Genomic DNA, 15,656 nt, shown 5'->3' on the forward strand with positions numbered 1-15,656 from the left:
CAGAAAAAATAGAAAAGGAAATTCAGCATAAAAAGCCAGGTCTCCTCAAAGAGCACAGGAATTCTGGCTCATGGAGAGTGAAGCATCCCTGTTCTGAATTTACCTGGCTCCTGGAGGTGCCAGTCCCTGGAAGCTTTATAAAGCCATGGATATTTTCTATCATTAGCCTCTGACACCAGAAGCAGTGCCTGGGGGAGGGAGGCAGGATGAATGCCAGCCAATTCTCAGCAAGGCTCTCGTGCCTGGTTTTCTTTTCCAGCCTCCTCAGCTGTCCCTGAACAGCCCCTGTGCCTCCCCAGCTCAGCGCCTCTGGGCACTGCCTCTGCCTTGCCTTTGGCTGCAGCAGGGATGGAGCACAGCAAGGAGGAGACAAACTGTCCTTTTTTCAGAGGGAGGATCAAAGACCAAAAACCCAGTTCTCCAGACATGCTTACAGCCTCCTCACAATGTACTAGACACAATGGCTGGAGTAAAATTTTGCAATGAAATGGACACTCAGCAATGGGTACAGGGTAAGATCTGACCTGCTGAAAATTTAGCAGATTAATGGAGATAAAGAAACCAATGGGACAGTGGCGAACATAAAGGAAAAGTTGAGGTATCCCACCAGTTGCATTTTCATAAAACATTGTTCTAGTTAAATCTCATGTTTAATGAGAAGTACATGGGTGCTTTGGCTTCCTGTGAAGAGCTCTCCCATGCTGCAGCTGAAAACCCCACACTTGTAATCTCAGACATTCACCTTTTCTGCAGAAATATACCCTACAGATGTATCAGTTGCTGGTAGACTCTGCCCTATGCAGAGCTGTGAATATTAGTGGGAAATGATGAAACCCCACTTTAATGCATCCAGTGGAGGAAGAAGCATTTGTGAAAGCATTTATTTCATCATGGGAGAAATCTCATCTGACCTAGTTTCCTATTCTGTTTGTTACCTCCTGGCTGTCTCATCTGAGGTTCCACCTGCTGTTTCTCCATCTGCCAGTCTTTTTTATATCAGAGGAACCTTCTGAGTTACACCTTAAATGTCAGGTGGGCTGGAGAAAAGCTGTTTATGTCTGCATTTAAACAGATGATATTTCCATTAAAAGTGCTTCATGGAGGCACTAAAGGCTAAGATGTCATTTGCATTTGGTCATTGCAATTCACAGGCAGACCCGCTTGTGTGAAAACTCATGCTATTATTTCAGAACTTCATACACCCAAGCAGAATGACCATACTCTGTGAAGTTCATTAATAGTGTCTTTTCTAGTAATATTGAAAGCCTTAAGCTAGGGGCCAAAAAGTTACCAGATAATATAGTTAAAGCCACTGGAAACCAAAATCACTAACAAGGAACCACCTGTTTTCTCCCACTTACCTGCTAAGCTATTTCAGAGCAGAACACAAAGAGTTAGTTTGGATTAATGTGTGAATAAACATCAGTTACCTTAAAGAGTAATTAACCCTAAGGTTGCAATACTTAAGGGCAACCATCCCATTCAAACCCAGCACTTGAGGTATATTTTGCCAGCAGATAAAACCACAGCTATGCTGAGAATGCTGGGTAAGGACTTAGCTGTGGGATTATCAAGATATTTTTCTTTGCTTTTCTGTTACTTTTGCTATTCATAGATACTTTGCAAAGAACTTCCTTTACTTTCAGCAAGTTAAGGATCAGGGAGCATCACCTCTATCACATGTCTCCCTGACAAAAAGAAAAGTACTGCATAGCCAGTGCCTCAGGAAACTCCAGAATCAAGGGTTTCAGCAGGTATTTTTTCACAAAAAAAAGCACACAGAAGAAATGAATTGGAAACTCACCATGTCAGTGCAGGCTGCCACACAATTTGTACAAGAAGATGAAATGTATACTGGAGCTACAGCTGTCCTAACACACCTATGTGAAGGCAGTAGGAGTATTTTCACAGATCACAGTAAACTTTGGATCAAATCTTAGGGGCAATTAAGTAGTCCTATTTTGTATATTAAGATTATATGAATAGGTGTAGGCAGACATTCTGTACCTGTCTTTCATTGTGCTCCTGGAATTAGTTCAGCCTTTAAATGGACAGCTGTGGATCTTCCAGTCTCCCAGTTTTTGGAGGCAGTGGTCTCAACTTCGAGTTTGCTGCAGCTGTTTGACCCACTCTCCATGTCTGACCCTTCCACATGAGCATCCCAGGGCCTAGACTGTCCATGCTATGAAAACCAGGATGAATAAAATCTGTGCTTCCTGTAGAGATACAGGCATGTTGCTTTTCTTTGAGTTTATGACATTGCAATTTACCTTAATTTGCCTACAACTGTCTTGAGGGAACGAAGGAAAGTCTTTAGTGGGGAGAGGAAACACTTGAAATTCATTATATAAAAGTCATGTAACACAAGTATTAACACTATGATTTACAGTAATAAAAACATTACTACAATGTGTTTAATTAGGAACCATTACAAGACCAATTAAAGTTGCCAAAATAGAACAAAAAAGCAACATGTGTTTTTCCCCTGGAGGAGCTGGATATGGTGAGGCTCATTATTAACTCTTAATTAGACAATAGAAGATTGCTTTTGCTTTGAGTTAAAATCCAAGCTCTTAGAAAAAAAGAGCTCCAAGTTATATTCCTCTCTGTCAGACATGGTTCAAAATTTTTTTAGCACACCAGCAGAAGCATTTTTTAATACACAGAGTAGAGACTTTTAAAAACCTGAATTCAACAGTATCTACTTGGTTCAGCTTTAGCACCCAACACAGTTCTGACATTTGCAACCTGCATGCCAAAATCCATCTCACTGCAAAAAATAAGACACAATGACACTTGGTTTACCTGGAAAGGATGGTCAGGCAGCCCTTAAAGGAATCCCATTAAAATGCAGCTTGTTACCAGAGCAGTGCATCACACTGTGCTGCCATAGTAACCAGGGTCCCATGGACTTTTGGGGCCATCTGAGGGCATGTTTGCAAGAGGCACACAAGAACCAAACTGATCACCTTTGGTACATTTTAAATGACCTAAAAACTCTGAATGATTTTGCTGATATTACCAATGAAAGAAACTAATTAACTCTGACATGTTCAGACAAGAGACCAGTCTCAGAAACAAACTCATTACTGTTCTTTATGATATAACTCTCCCCACAGCTTATTTAAGAAGTGCACTACTTACTTGCAGCATGTGAGCAACCAGTTTAAATTGATTCCCTGGTAAAGAAGCAATAGGGAAATCAAGACCTGGGCTGTGAAAGTGAAGATGAATAACAGAAATACATGTTCTACTTAGACTGCTCTTTCCAGTGCTATTTTCTGAAGTACCAGGCACAAGACTCAGCTCAGTTGTTGCTTTTGGAGGATGATTGCCTGCTGCCATACTGGGGGGGGAATCTCACTATAACACTGAGCTTTTCTTTCCAAGTCCTCCTAGAACAGAAAGAGCCTTAAACAAAATTAAGCTATAAATAAAAGCAGTATCTTACCTTGTACCCCATCCTGATATAATTTTCCAGGAATGCAATAGATTTGTAACTGAGGCATTCATTTTTCACAGTAAACATGTCCAGGTCAAGAAAATCTCTTGACACATCACCTGTGAAAGAGACTTCAAACTGTTGGTGGGCTGCTACACATTACCATGAAAGATTTCTGCAAAAAAGCACAGAACTTTAAATTTTGTTAAGCAATTAAACTATTGATGAAAATACCTGAAAGTTGTCTGAAATGATCAAGGGGATTTTTCATTGCTTTGACCAAAAAAAAAAAAAAAAAGAAAAAAAAGAGAGCTTGATAGCAATTCTTCTGAAATAAATCAAAATCCTGAGAAATACTGGGTTGAAACTGGGGGATGACACAGGAAACTGAAGCACTGGTATTCTAAGCACCATGGAACCAGCATGTTCATGTGACTTTGGCTCACAGTGCTACATCATCAGCTCCCACTGTCCACAGATGGAATGGGCACACAGTTGCAAAGATCTATTTCATGTTGAGCATGATAGTACCAGAAAGGCTGCAGAAAGCCAGAAAGGAGCTCAGTTCACCAACAAGTTGGAAAGTTCATCCTCCTAGGGTCTGTGTCTCTTTTTGAGCATACCAGTAACATGCATTATGTGGTTGTGCCTAAGTTTCCCCACTTTCAGAACCAGACAATGACATTAACCTGTTACCCAGAACATTGAAAAGGGTAGCTGCAAGTCAAGTTCAAAATCCTGCTCAAGACTAGAGAACCTCAAACACAAAACCACTTCAGGTTAGAGCTAACACTTGATCCAAAATAACAAATAATAAAACACAATAGAAGTAAAACCATCTCACATTTAAATCTTTATACTGTATGGAAAAATATCCAGGCAGCACATGTCTAAAAATAGACAGTAGACTGTACTACTTCAGCAAAATGAGACTTTATACAAGACAAATTCATTGCAACTAAGCCATGACTGTATATCCCAGCACTTTAACAACCTTGGAACAGTAATTCCTCAAAGGGCCTCATGATTTCCTGTTAACCTGCTGCAGCCCATTATTAATGGCTTCATTCACTTTCAGGTTGCCCTTACAACAGCAAGTTTATTAGCCTACAAACAAATCTGTCAGCAAAGCTGCACCCAGCTGCAGTAGCAGCCCTGCTTTTCTCATTCTTCGTGGTTTTTGAACAGACTGGGCTTACATTTTCTGATTTTGCTTCTCCAGTTTCTTCAAAAGAAGCAACACAGCTTGAATGCTTCAACAGGGGCTTTTGGAAGGGAAAGGTGGCGTTAGAAATCATCACTAATTTAGAAATTCATTTTTAATGGGTTACGTTTTATTTGCTTCAGTTGAACACCATTATTTACAGACACAAGTTAATAAAACACATCACAAAACAATAAAATTTCAACAGCTAATATTTATAGGTGCATAGTTCATGCTCAATTACTTTTTTTTATATGTATAATACATACACATATATATAAAGCTCTCACAATAAGTCATCTCTGCACAGAAAGAATAGTCATAGGAAACAAATAAAAACTGTATCAGAAACAATATCAAATTACTGACAGCCTATCAACAAAACATGTACAGAATTAGAAATAAGCAGTAGACACTTAGGTGTTTTTACTTAATATTTTCTTTTTTAACTTTTAAACTTGAAGCCACAATATCCACAGCACAACAATGATCCTGCCAACCGGCTTTCATTTCAGCAGGAGGGAAATGCTGAAACAAGGTGGATGCAGTCACAGATACTCCAATCATTGCTGATGGAAGACTTCAAAATACACCGTAAAAACTGTAAAAAAATTGAACGACCGGGCACATTGGAACTCAGCACTTGTACAGGATGGGACGTCTTGAGGAGGTGTTAGATTTCAGGTGATAGAAAGGAAGGAAAGGACTCTCATGCTTCAGGCTCATAGTCTTGATACTCTTCCTATTGAGGGAGAGCAGAAATCAGCACTGCTGGTATTTTAGATAAAGACATCCTATTTTCTCTATTCGTACTACTCCTGATTGATTCAATGCCCAAATATTATGGATTCTCACGTGACCAGGCTATGAAATGTATTTGGATTTTGTCACATTTCCCAGATTCTGTACCTTACAAGTCATGGTACTTAGAGGAGAATTAGACTTGTACAGTGATTAACACATCATTCAGCTGATGCTGCCAGGAACTCCTGAGGCCACCCATGACAATTCACTGGGAGAGGAAGAGTATTCACTGGAATACTGCCTCTGGGCTGAACAGCACACCAAGTGCTGCAGATCCTCATCTGAGTCAGTAAATCATTTAAAGGCATGTTTAACTATGGCCACATGAGCAGCATCCATAATTTCAGTGATATTCAAGATGTTACCCTCAAGCTTTTAAGTCTTTTATTGGATCATGGCCTAAATTTTTTATACCTCTCATTTTCAGTCTTATTATCTGTGCTACCATAAAACTGCTGGTCCAACTAACAGTGCATAATGCCAGACATTGCAGAAAGCTTCATAAAAACCAACAAAATAATTTACTCCCATAATTGCATTAACTTAGGATCATGCTTCACAAAGCATGATGCAGTGGTGAGTGGCCAGGCTACTCAAATCATCTATGAAGATGGCCAAGCTATTCAAACAATCTGTGGCTTGTCTTGCATTCCCTATTAAACATACAAAAAAAGATTCCTCAAAACCCAGGAAACATTTTTGTTTTTTGAAACACAGAAAATAAATTCCCATTTAATTTCCTTACTTATCAAAAAAGCAAATAATTTTCTGACTCCCAGCACTATACCTCTGGCAGATCTTGGCCAGAGAGACCATGTTTCTGCTGTGCCCTTGCAGCTCCCAGCACCAGCCTGGGCCAGGCTTATGTGACTTGAGCATGCAGCCTCCTCCTGTGGCCTTCTCTTATGTGCATTGCCAGCAAACACCACAGCAGATTTACCTCTGGAGGCATTTCGTAAGCCTCATTCTCAGGATCCACAGGAGCACCTGTATTGTTCACTATTCCCTCCTGCAGGAAGCCTTCTTCATTCTACATTTAAAATAGGGAAAGAAACATGAGTGACTGCTCGCCTCAGCACTCCCACCAAAGTGTGACTTTTCTCCCCATCAGTGGCTGACTTCTTGGCTTGCCCTTCAGTTTTTGGGATATTACCAGGGGTCATGGAGAGTGAGGGGACATGAATTGCAGACAGATCTTCCCCATGTTTCACAGGGGTATCCCATAGGAATGACAACTGTCATCTTTTTGAATAGCTGAAACCTCATTTTTCCCTTGCCATGGACAGGCCAAGGAGTCAATCTGAATAAAAGAACAGTACCACCACCAGCTTGCAGAATATCTTGGGACAATATTTTAATCCCAGAAAGGCTTTGGTTGAGTCATGAAGCAAACCAAAACAAGGTGTTTTTGTGCCTTAAGAAACCAGTCTGGGAAACAAAGTCCTGCACAAATGGTTTAAGTATCACATTAAGTTACCACATTAATTCATGTTTAACTGCTTTGGGGAACACAGTGGCAGCTACGCAAAAGTGCCTGTAAAAACAGGCCAATATCAAGACACACAAATGAAACAGTAATTCAATTATTTATTTTTTTAATGTTATAGACACATCCACCCTCTCATAAACCATTATTAATTTTAAAGTTTTAGTCTTTTCATATTGCAAAAAGGGGGAAACATGCTGCTTTTTTTCTTGTTTTAGAATCTAACTGTACTGGAAAATGCTTTTTCCTTTAATGGGTCATACCTTTACATGCTCTCTTATGTCAACCAGCATGTTGCTCTATGCACTACTGGTATATGATATATGGTACAATACTCTTACCCAGCTCCTTGCATTTTTTTCTTTATTACAGGAGCACTTCTATTTTATACAGCTATTTTAGTAAGAGACCTTTGGAGTTTACAAGATGGCAGTGGTGTGAGGAATAACATGCTGAATAAGATTATTAAAGCAAGTTTATTATTCTCCTAGAACTACAGATGCTCTGTACCATATAAAACAAACACAAAGGAAAAAATCCCCAACATTTCAATTGGGCCACTCCTCTTTGTAGTTGTTACTCCAGAAGTTCACAGAGAAACACGAGCTCTGCCAGAGCAGAAGCTGCTGGCATTCATCCTGAACTGTAAGAAAACTGATATGAAAACAGGCAGAGTGTCTCAATGGATTTATTGTGACCATGCTGACTTATAACAGGTGTTGACCTAGACAGACACGCACTAAAACCAATTACTCAGGAAGGAATTAATTTAAAAAACCCCACCTGCAGGCTGGTAAAGCAGACAGAAATACAAAATTAAGTAAATCATAAACCAGACTAATGAGATAATTCTTCAAAATCTACAAGTAAGATAGTGGTGCTAAATTAAATTTAGGATACAGACAAAATGAGGATAAGAGAAGCTAAACCTGAAATTCACCTCTGAAAGCTTAACAGAAAATAGAATATAAAATGCACAAAAGGTGGCACTAAACCCTCTTTACCTTCCCACATTCTTTACTGTGCTCCCACATATGGCTCCCTCTGTGGTTTAACCAGGTGACCCTAGTCATAACACTCTGTTCCTCACTTTCTGCACCACCCCAAGCACAGACTGTGACTTCATCTGCCAGATTCCTGTTCTTCCTTGGATCTGTCACCTTTTGGATACATATGTAGGTACACATTTTTCATCCTATCATCCAAGTTTACGATGTACAGAATTTATATCCATAATACAGATTCTGCTCTCCAGCTCTTACTGCAGACTTTAAAAGGTGCAGCACGAAGAGATATTGGGTGCCATTACTCCTCTATGCTTTTTCCTTTGGAGATAAGCAGCACAGTCTGTGTGGAGTCTTACTGTTCTGCCAAGCTCCCTCCATGCATGCGCCTGCTCTGAGTCAACACCCTGAGCTGCTCTATGGCATAGACAACATGGACAAATTCCAAAAAGCCAAAGGACTCCAATGAAGTACTTGCAAGTACCTTTATTTAGGTATTTAATAGGCACCAGGTTGGTTTTCCAGAACTGCCAAAAATTTGGGGTATTCAACATGAAAGGTAATTTTTCAGGCTTGAAATGATGAGAAAAACTAGACCCAATTACATTTCTGCCTCATCTTATTAAAACCCTTGAGCTCCCAGATGACTTGATTTCAGTATTTACTTACCTTAGTTTCTAAACACATTTTTAATAGCATTTCTCCCTGTTTGCTTTTATGAAAAGTAGCATCAATCCCTACTAGCTTTGACTGAAATAGCCAAATAAAGTGTGCGATGCAAATTTTACAGAGGTTACTGTGCCTTTGCCCTAACAGACCAGCTCTAAAGACATAAAGCTCCTGCTGCATGCTCTCCTGCTTAATCCAAAATATAATTTAATTTCTGCTTCCCCCAGCCCTTAAGGAACAGCTTCAGCTAACAATCAGCTCATCAAGTAAAACTGTGCCCAAAATCAGGCTTGAGGGTGCACAAGAAAGCACATACACAGCTTCATGTTATCTGTAGCAGGAAAACAGATGGCAAGTGAAACTGCCAGGACCATTATTAATGACAAGGAAAAACACTTCCCAGCTGAATTTCAAATAAGAGCTTCAAAGTCTCTATGCTGGTTTTTTGTTAGGAACCTCTGCAATGGATCTGGCCTGTCCATCAGGATTATACTGAGACACAAGGCCTAAAAGACTGAAATTATCATCTTCCCAAGTCCCTTCAGCAAGTTCAGGACATAGGTTTCTCTACAGCTTCAAATAAAACAATCAGCAGCAGTAGAAAAACACAACATCAACCACATTTTTCAAAGGAAGTAAATCATAAGCCATAACAAACCTCCAAGGGAGGTCCTTGCTTGGGAAAGGTTTATTGCCTTTGCCCAGCTGCAAACAGCACCACAAACACCACCTCTCATGTTGCTGTCACTGCAGTTCAGATGAGGATGACATTACTCAAGGTCATCTGCTGCATAAAAATGCATAGCAAAGGTGACCACCTCACTTTAAATGGTGGCATGCTCTGCTTCTGGTGTACAGCCCCCCAAAGTAAGGAAGGGTATCACAAAAGTAAACCACCACCCCCAGTAACAGAGCCACCTTAAATCATATTTTACCTCCTTTAAAAGAAAGAAATGCAATTTTACATTGTCATGATCACTAATGTCATATCCTAATTCAGTTATGGAAGAGGAAAACCACCCAAAAGACCAATTCTTGTCTTAGTATGAAAGACACATTTTTCTCTAGAAGCTGCAACCTCTCTCAACCACACTGAAGGGCATTTCCAGAGGGAAAGATTTTTTTATATTAGATCATCTGAAAAGCTCAACTAAAGCTTCTCAGAGAAGTCAGTTTTTGACTGGGGAGCATGAACTCTTGCTGGAAAAACACTTTTAAAAGGGGAAATTCCAACTCACCCAGTCAACAAGGTGTTAGAAGAATGGTGAGGTGAGTGTTTCTGCTCTTCCCCTAAGGATTCCCTTAAGGAGAAATGAATACCCACCCATATATCAGTTTGAAGCATGGTCACTCTGGTTATATTTTGACTCCACCAAGTCTCATGCCCTCCAACCCCACGTTACAGGAAAAAAGCTTTTGTGCTATCCCCAGCAGAGCAGACCACGCTGCCATTCTCAGGCATTAATAGGGGTGCCACTTGGTGCTATCAGCACTTCTGCCTGCCTTGCTAAAGGCATGTGAGAGCTGCACAAAGCCCATGTGCTGCCAGGCCACCTGGCAAGCCCAAGCACACTTTTCCCAGGAATATGTGGCTACATCACATGGTGCATCCCCTCTCTTCCATGAGGTTCTCTCATTTAATCAAGCAACCTGTGTCCTTTTATAAACAAAGAGGAGATGGTGTCCCATCATGGTGAAGTGACACTTTTGCATGGCCCTAGGCACCAGCTCTGACTCAGAACAGGTATGAATGAATATAAGTGGCATACAGGAGCATGAAGCAGAACTGCTGCTATGGCTCCAAAACACTGATTCCTCCTCTTTTACTGTGGGAATGAATCCTGCTAAGCTCTGTGCACAACCATGTGAAATGACCAACTTTTGCAATAAAACAGTAATCAAACTAACAAAAAACTCCTCCTGAAGACCTGGGCCTGTTAAAATACAGAATATTTGTCAAAACTTCAGAACTACTCCTTTTATGATGTAAATGCCACCAAATAGGTTTTTTCTTATTTCAGTGTTTTTTGTGAAAATTGCAACCCATTCTTTCCCTTCACTCTCTTTCCCACCTCACAACACTCTTGGTGGAAGGGAAGAAACTGTTTAAGATCCCCAGCCATGAAAAACAGACCAAGTGGCTGACTCCTGTAGTGCTCCTATGTCAGCACCACGTAGTGAAAGGGTCACCTTCAGGAGTGTGCATTCTGTCCTCTTGGTGAGCTGCTGGTGTTGTAATGCCACATCATTGCCATCAGAAAAAAGGTAATTTACCCCAAGTCAGAGACAAGAGCAACTTCAAAAGGAAGAGTTATAACTGTAATTTAGTGGCTGATCTAAACACCACACTTTGCCATCTCCCTGGTTAGTAATAGGTTTTTTCTCTCCATTACGAACACTGATGAAATCTTACAGTCATGCATAATTCCCATGATTGCTGGAGACTAATTCCTTCTGGAGTGATTCCACATTCTGAGATAAATAATCCAGGCTACCAAACTCTCTGCTCTTAGAACATTTATACAGGCAAGAGGCAATCACTCTGCAACCAGGAACCACAGGGGCCAGAAGAGACCTCCAGAAATTGCCCACCTAGAGCAGGTTGATCAGGGCCACTCCTGATCAGGTTTTAACCATTCCCACAGACAGACTCCACAACCTCACTGGATAACCTCTTCCAGTGTTGAACTAAATACACAGTGAAAAACCTTTTTTCTACATTGGAGTTTCCTGCTTTTCATTTAGTGCCCACTGCTTCCTGCCATTTCACCACAGAAGAATCTGGTTCAATCTCCTTTACCTCCACCCCTACCAGGTGTTTATGCTCATTGACAAACTCCCTCCCCCCAAACTCACATTCATGCTGTTTTGTGGTTGCTGATTTTCTGTCTGTTCTTGGGACCTCTATGGAATTTCCCATGCAGATATTGTGAGAGGACCTTTTCTCTAATTGAAAGCCCTACTGATGACAAATACAGTGAGGCTTGCTTCAAACAACTAAAAGATTAATGTAACCTGAGAAGTCATATTCCAGAAAAATAGATTATTAAAACTCAATGAGCACTGGTCACTACATCACTTGCCAGTCTGTTATTGAGTGTTTTATAATGTAAAACTGTGAACCAATTAAATTTGATTAAATTAAATCTGTGTAAATTAATCAAATTAAAACTGTGAATCAAAAAACCTATGAACCAAGACAAAAGGCCTTATTGAGAAAGCAATGAACTAGAATAGGGGAAAAGCTGGTTTACAAGATAATCTTCTGGAAAGTCCTTTGAGACCCCAACAAAATGTTCCATGCAAAGCAATTTTAACATAGTCCAATTTGTTATACACACACTCCAGCTGCTACCTGAGGGAGCTCAAAATAAGAAAATACACATCTAAAAGCATCATTACCTTGAAAAATTATCACATACTAATAGAGTAATGCCTGCCTGCCAGCTATGGGCACGTACATCTTTGTGGGCCCAGATGTTAAATGAAGCCCAGCATTAGTGAATTATTGAATTTGTTGTTGTTACAGTCAGGATAATGGCACTAGTAATCTGTCTTTATTTATTTAGGGATAAAATTGTTTATCCCTAAAGCTGTTGGTCCCGTGCCTGTTACCGCATCCCAAACCTGTGACTCGGCAGGGCTGCCTCAAGCCCTTACAGCTGCTAACTCCATTCCCTGCAGCCTGACTAAGCCCATTTCATTTTTGTATCATCCACTTCGTGAGAGCTTCTGTCAGGAGCCTTCAGTCTTTACATGGCAGAGCTTAAAGTAAAATTTTGGGATTCCTTTCTTATACTCGCAGTGCAGCTATTATTGTTCCTGTGAAAATTTGCCTCCTGCTGCAAGTTGAGTAACAATTTGCTGTGCTTATGGGCTTAAAATTCCCTTTTGAAAAGAAAATAGTTTGCATTCCTTTTTCTCCAAAATATAGTCCACCTGGATACTGTACTGAAGTGAAAAAAATAACTGCCTTCCCCATTTGGTAACTCATTTTTTACAGAACTTTTGACCATAAAGCCCAGCTTATCTGGAGGGGAGAAAGACCCTCAAACAAAGAATCCAACAAGAGGCAAAGCAAAGCTATGCTAAAATGGCCTCAATTCATTTACTTTCCTAGTCCTAAGACATTATATTTATGGAACTGAGTTATACAGTGACAACTGAATTGCCAGGTCAGGTTAGGATGCTTCAAAGCTCCAGCTTCCTCATTGCAATAGTCAGTGCCTCCAAGACTCAGCTGTAAATGACAAAGCATCATCATCAGTCCAGTTGTTTCACTCCAGAGGTACAGAGATGTATCTGTGCACTATCTAGAAATAGACCAAACTGTTTTAATTATCCCTAAGCTGAACACCTAAGTAAAGGAAATTATGAGAAAGCATTATGTGGGAAAGAAATTAGCTGTTCCAGTGCACAATTCATTTAGAATACCAATAAAATGAGACTGTCTCCCTCCTTCTCCTCAAATGGAGAGTTGAAATGAAGAAGAGACATTTAATTAAACAAATAAATATCAGCATTAGCACAAATCCAATGAAGGCTAAAATAGTGCCTGCAAGTTCTACAGGCTGCATTCTGATTTGCATTTTTATGCCTTTCAGTTGGCAATGACAAAAGTGAGAAGGAAAACAACTGAGGCTTACAGAAAAAGGAATAAAGTGTCTATGGAAACCTGCAACCACAGGTCCACCTTGTTGTCTACAAATAGCTGGAAATAATTTCTGTCTATAACAATCTACAAACTGTTGTAAATGCCTTGAAAAATAAATTTCACAATACATTGTGTACTGTGAATACACAACGTATTGTGTAATACACAATAGATGGTGTATTTTTTTTTCCTTTCCTTCCTTTAAAATTCCCCACTATTACTTGTACAGATGAGATGCCTTCAGAGAACAAGAGGAACATTTCTGTGAGAAATTAAATTTGCTGAAACTCAGATTCCTAATTAGAACTCCTGGAATGTGGCTATTTGCTGATAAATGAGGATCACATGGAGAACCTGCTCATTGCATGGACAAGACCAGAAGTTGATATGAGTTCTACAGCAACAGACGTGCATCAATTCCAGGTGACAAAGTAAGAGGCTGCCTAAGGGCTGAGTCAATGTGACATCAGCAGCACATGTGGATGCAGCCAGGACACACAGCTCTTTCAGCTTCATCCTCTCCTGCTTCCCAAATCCATGGTGACATTGAAAACCCCATGGGTAGGGAAAGAAAAAGCTAGAGCACATAATTTGGAAAGACTGAAGCTATTTCTAATTGCAGTATAGTGGGGGTGATGCTTACTAGACATCACATCAGAGATGTGGCCCAGATCTGCCTCTCCTCCCATTCTCCTGAACAAGGTAATAACAATAATTTGGAATAATAGATCTGCTCAAACAACACCTGTCACTATATGCAACAAATATCCACTATGAACTTTGTTATTTACATTCTCAAACCTGAAATTTTAGACTGCAGTTCCACAGAAATCTTCAGTCAAATAGTACCGCTAATTCCAGTAAGGATTTGGAAGAAGGGCCAAGGACTGCACTGAACTGTTTGCTCCATCTTATGCAGTATGAAGGAACAATAAACAGCCTGAGTTTATTTCTATTGCTTTTACTACATAACTGAGTAAGTGACTGAAATAAATAACACGCACCTCAAAAGGAAAACATGTAAATAACTGCCACTTAGGCACTCACCAAATCAAAGATGATGGGCAAACAGTGCACAAAAAAGAATTATAAATCAAAGAGTAACATAAGCCAAAAATGTCACCTTAGTGCAAAAAAAAAAAAAGGAAGTCATTCTCTCATGTATTAAAAAGGCCTATCCAAGCCTAGGGGGCCTTTTCCCGAGCACAGAATTCAATCTACACAGTGCACTTGGCTGGGGATGTTGGGACATGCCAAAGGAGAACAGCAGGAATGATCACATCCTAGAACAGAGAGGAAAATTAAGGAATCTGTCAGACACTATGTCTGTCAGGAGATCCATGGGATTAGCTACACCCATCTGTCTCTTTCTGTAATGGAGGGTTCTCCATTCTGTGTGAACCCATTACCAAAAATGGCCTCCAAAGACAATATCTAAACATTACATTCATTAAAAAAAACTAGAGCATAATACATGACCTTGAACAGATCACATTAACTAGAAAAATGGTACACATCAGCTGGGAAGTCAGCATTGAAATGAGCAATATTGGTCAGAGTTGGATCTACTAGGTCAGTAAAGGTAATTTTAGATAGTGTGGTCTCAGCCAGAACTGCAATGTTATTTTACCATACTTTATGTAAAACAGTTTGAACCTCATAATCACATTTCAATGTTAAGTACATTTTTAGTACAGATAAACTCCAGAAGTTACTGTATAGATTCCATGAATATATATTCTCTAAGAAAAAAATTAAAGGAGAAAAATTTATTTCCTCTTAAAGAAATCTCCAACTGTTACAACAAACAGTTGATTCAATGCTGTATCATGTAAAACAGCAACCTCTAAACCATAGCTATTTCTCCTCCTCTTAGAAAAAGTCCTTTACACAGAACAGCAGGCCCAGCCACCCTCTGGCATTAAGAACAGCATGAGTTCCCTCTCACATGGCCCCAGAGAGAGCACACCTTCCAGCTCTGCACCCTACCTAGCTCCTGTGGCTGTAGGCACAAAGCTCACTCGCCTTCACCTCCAAGGAAATTCTTAAAGAAAGGGGAAGATTCTCTCTTCAGGTGCTGGGAAAAGGGCAGGTTTTGCTCCCTTTTGCTTTTTCCTAGAGTATGAGCAGACAAGCTCCTGCAATCAGCACTGACTCATTTGCTTGTACTCTCCAGCACACTGAGCACACAGGTGATCCAGTGGCAGGATGCCACCTTCAAAGGCTGGAATTGATTGACAGGACATGTTATGAATGAAGTGGTCACCCTTCAGCTATTATCAGTGAGCATCTCTCTAAATCATTCCTTCAATTCCAACCTATTATAGCACTTAACCCAGCTGGGGAATTTTAAAATATATTTCTTCTACAGAGTGAACCAGCACTTGCTCTGA

General features: G+C 40.1%; 1 protein-coding gene across 2 annotated transcripts in view; it reads right to left on the reverse strand.

Moving 5' to 3' along the window:
* Positions 1 to 4,754: 4,754 nt before the first annotated feature.
* SNCA (synuclein alpha) overlaps positions 4,755 to 15,656 on the reverse strand; it is a 63,231-nt gene continuing 52,329 nt past the window's right edge. For both annotated transcript variants that reach the window (XM_054633147.2, XM_054633148.2), the window contains exons 5-6: positions 6,391 to 6,480; positions 4,755 to 5,388 (exon numbers count right to left, since the gene is read on the reverse strand). In XM_054633147.2, coding sequence (XP_054489122.1) covers positions 5,356 to 5,388; positions 6,391 to 6,480 — 123 coding nt within the window. In that variant the 3' untranslated portion in view covers positions 4,755 to 5,355. The remainder of the gene's footprint in view (positions 5,389 to 6,390; positions 6,481 to 15,656) is intronic.

This window comes from Agelaius phoeniceus, chromosome 4, assembly GCF_051311805.1.
Source record: "Agelaius phoeniceus isolate bAgePho1 chromosome 4, bAgePho1.hap1, whole genome shotgun sequence".
Taxonomy (NCBI): domain Eukaryota; kingdom Metazoa; phylum Chordata; class Aves; order Passeriformes; family Icteridae; genus Agelaius; species Agelaius phoeniceus.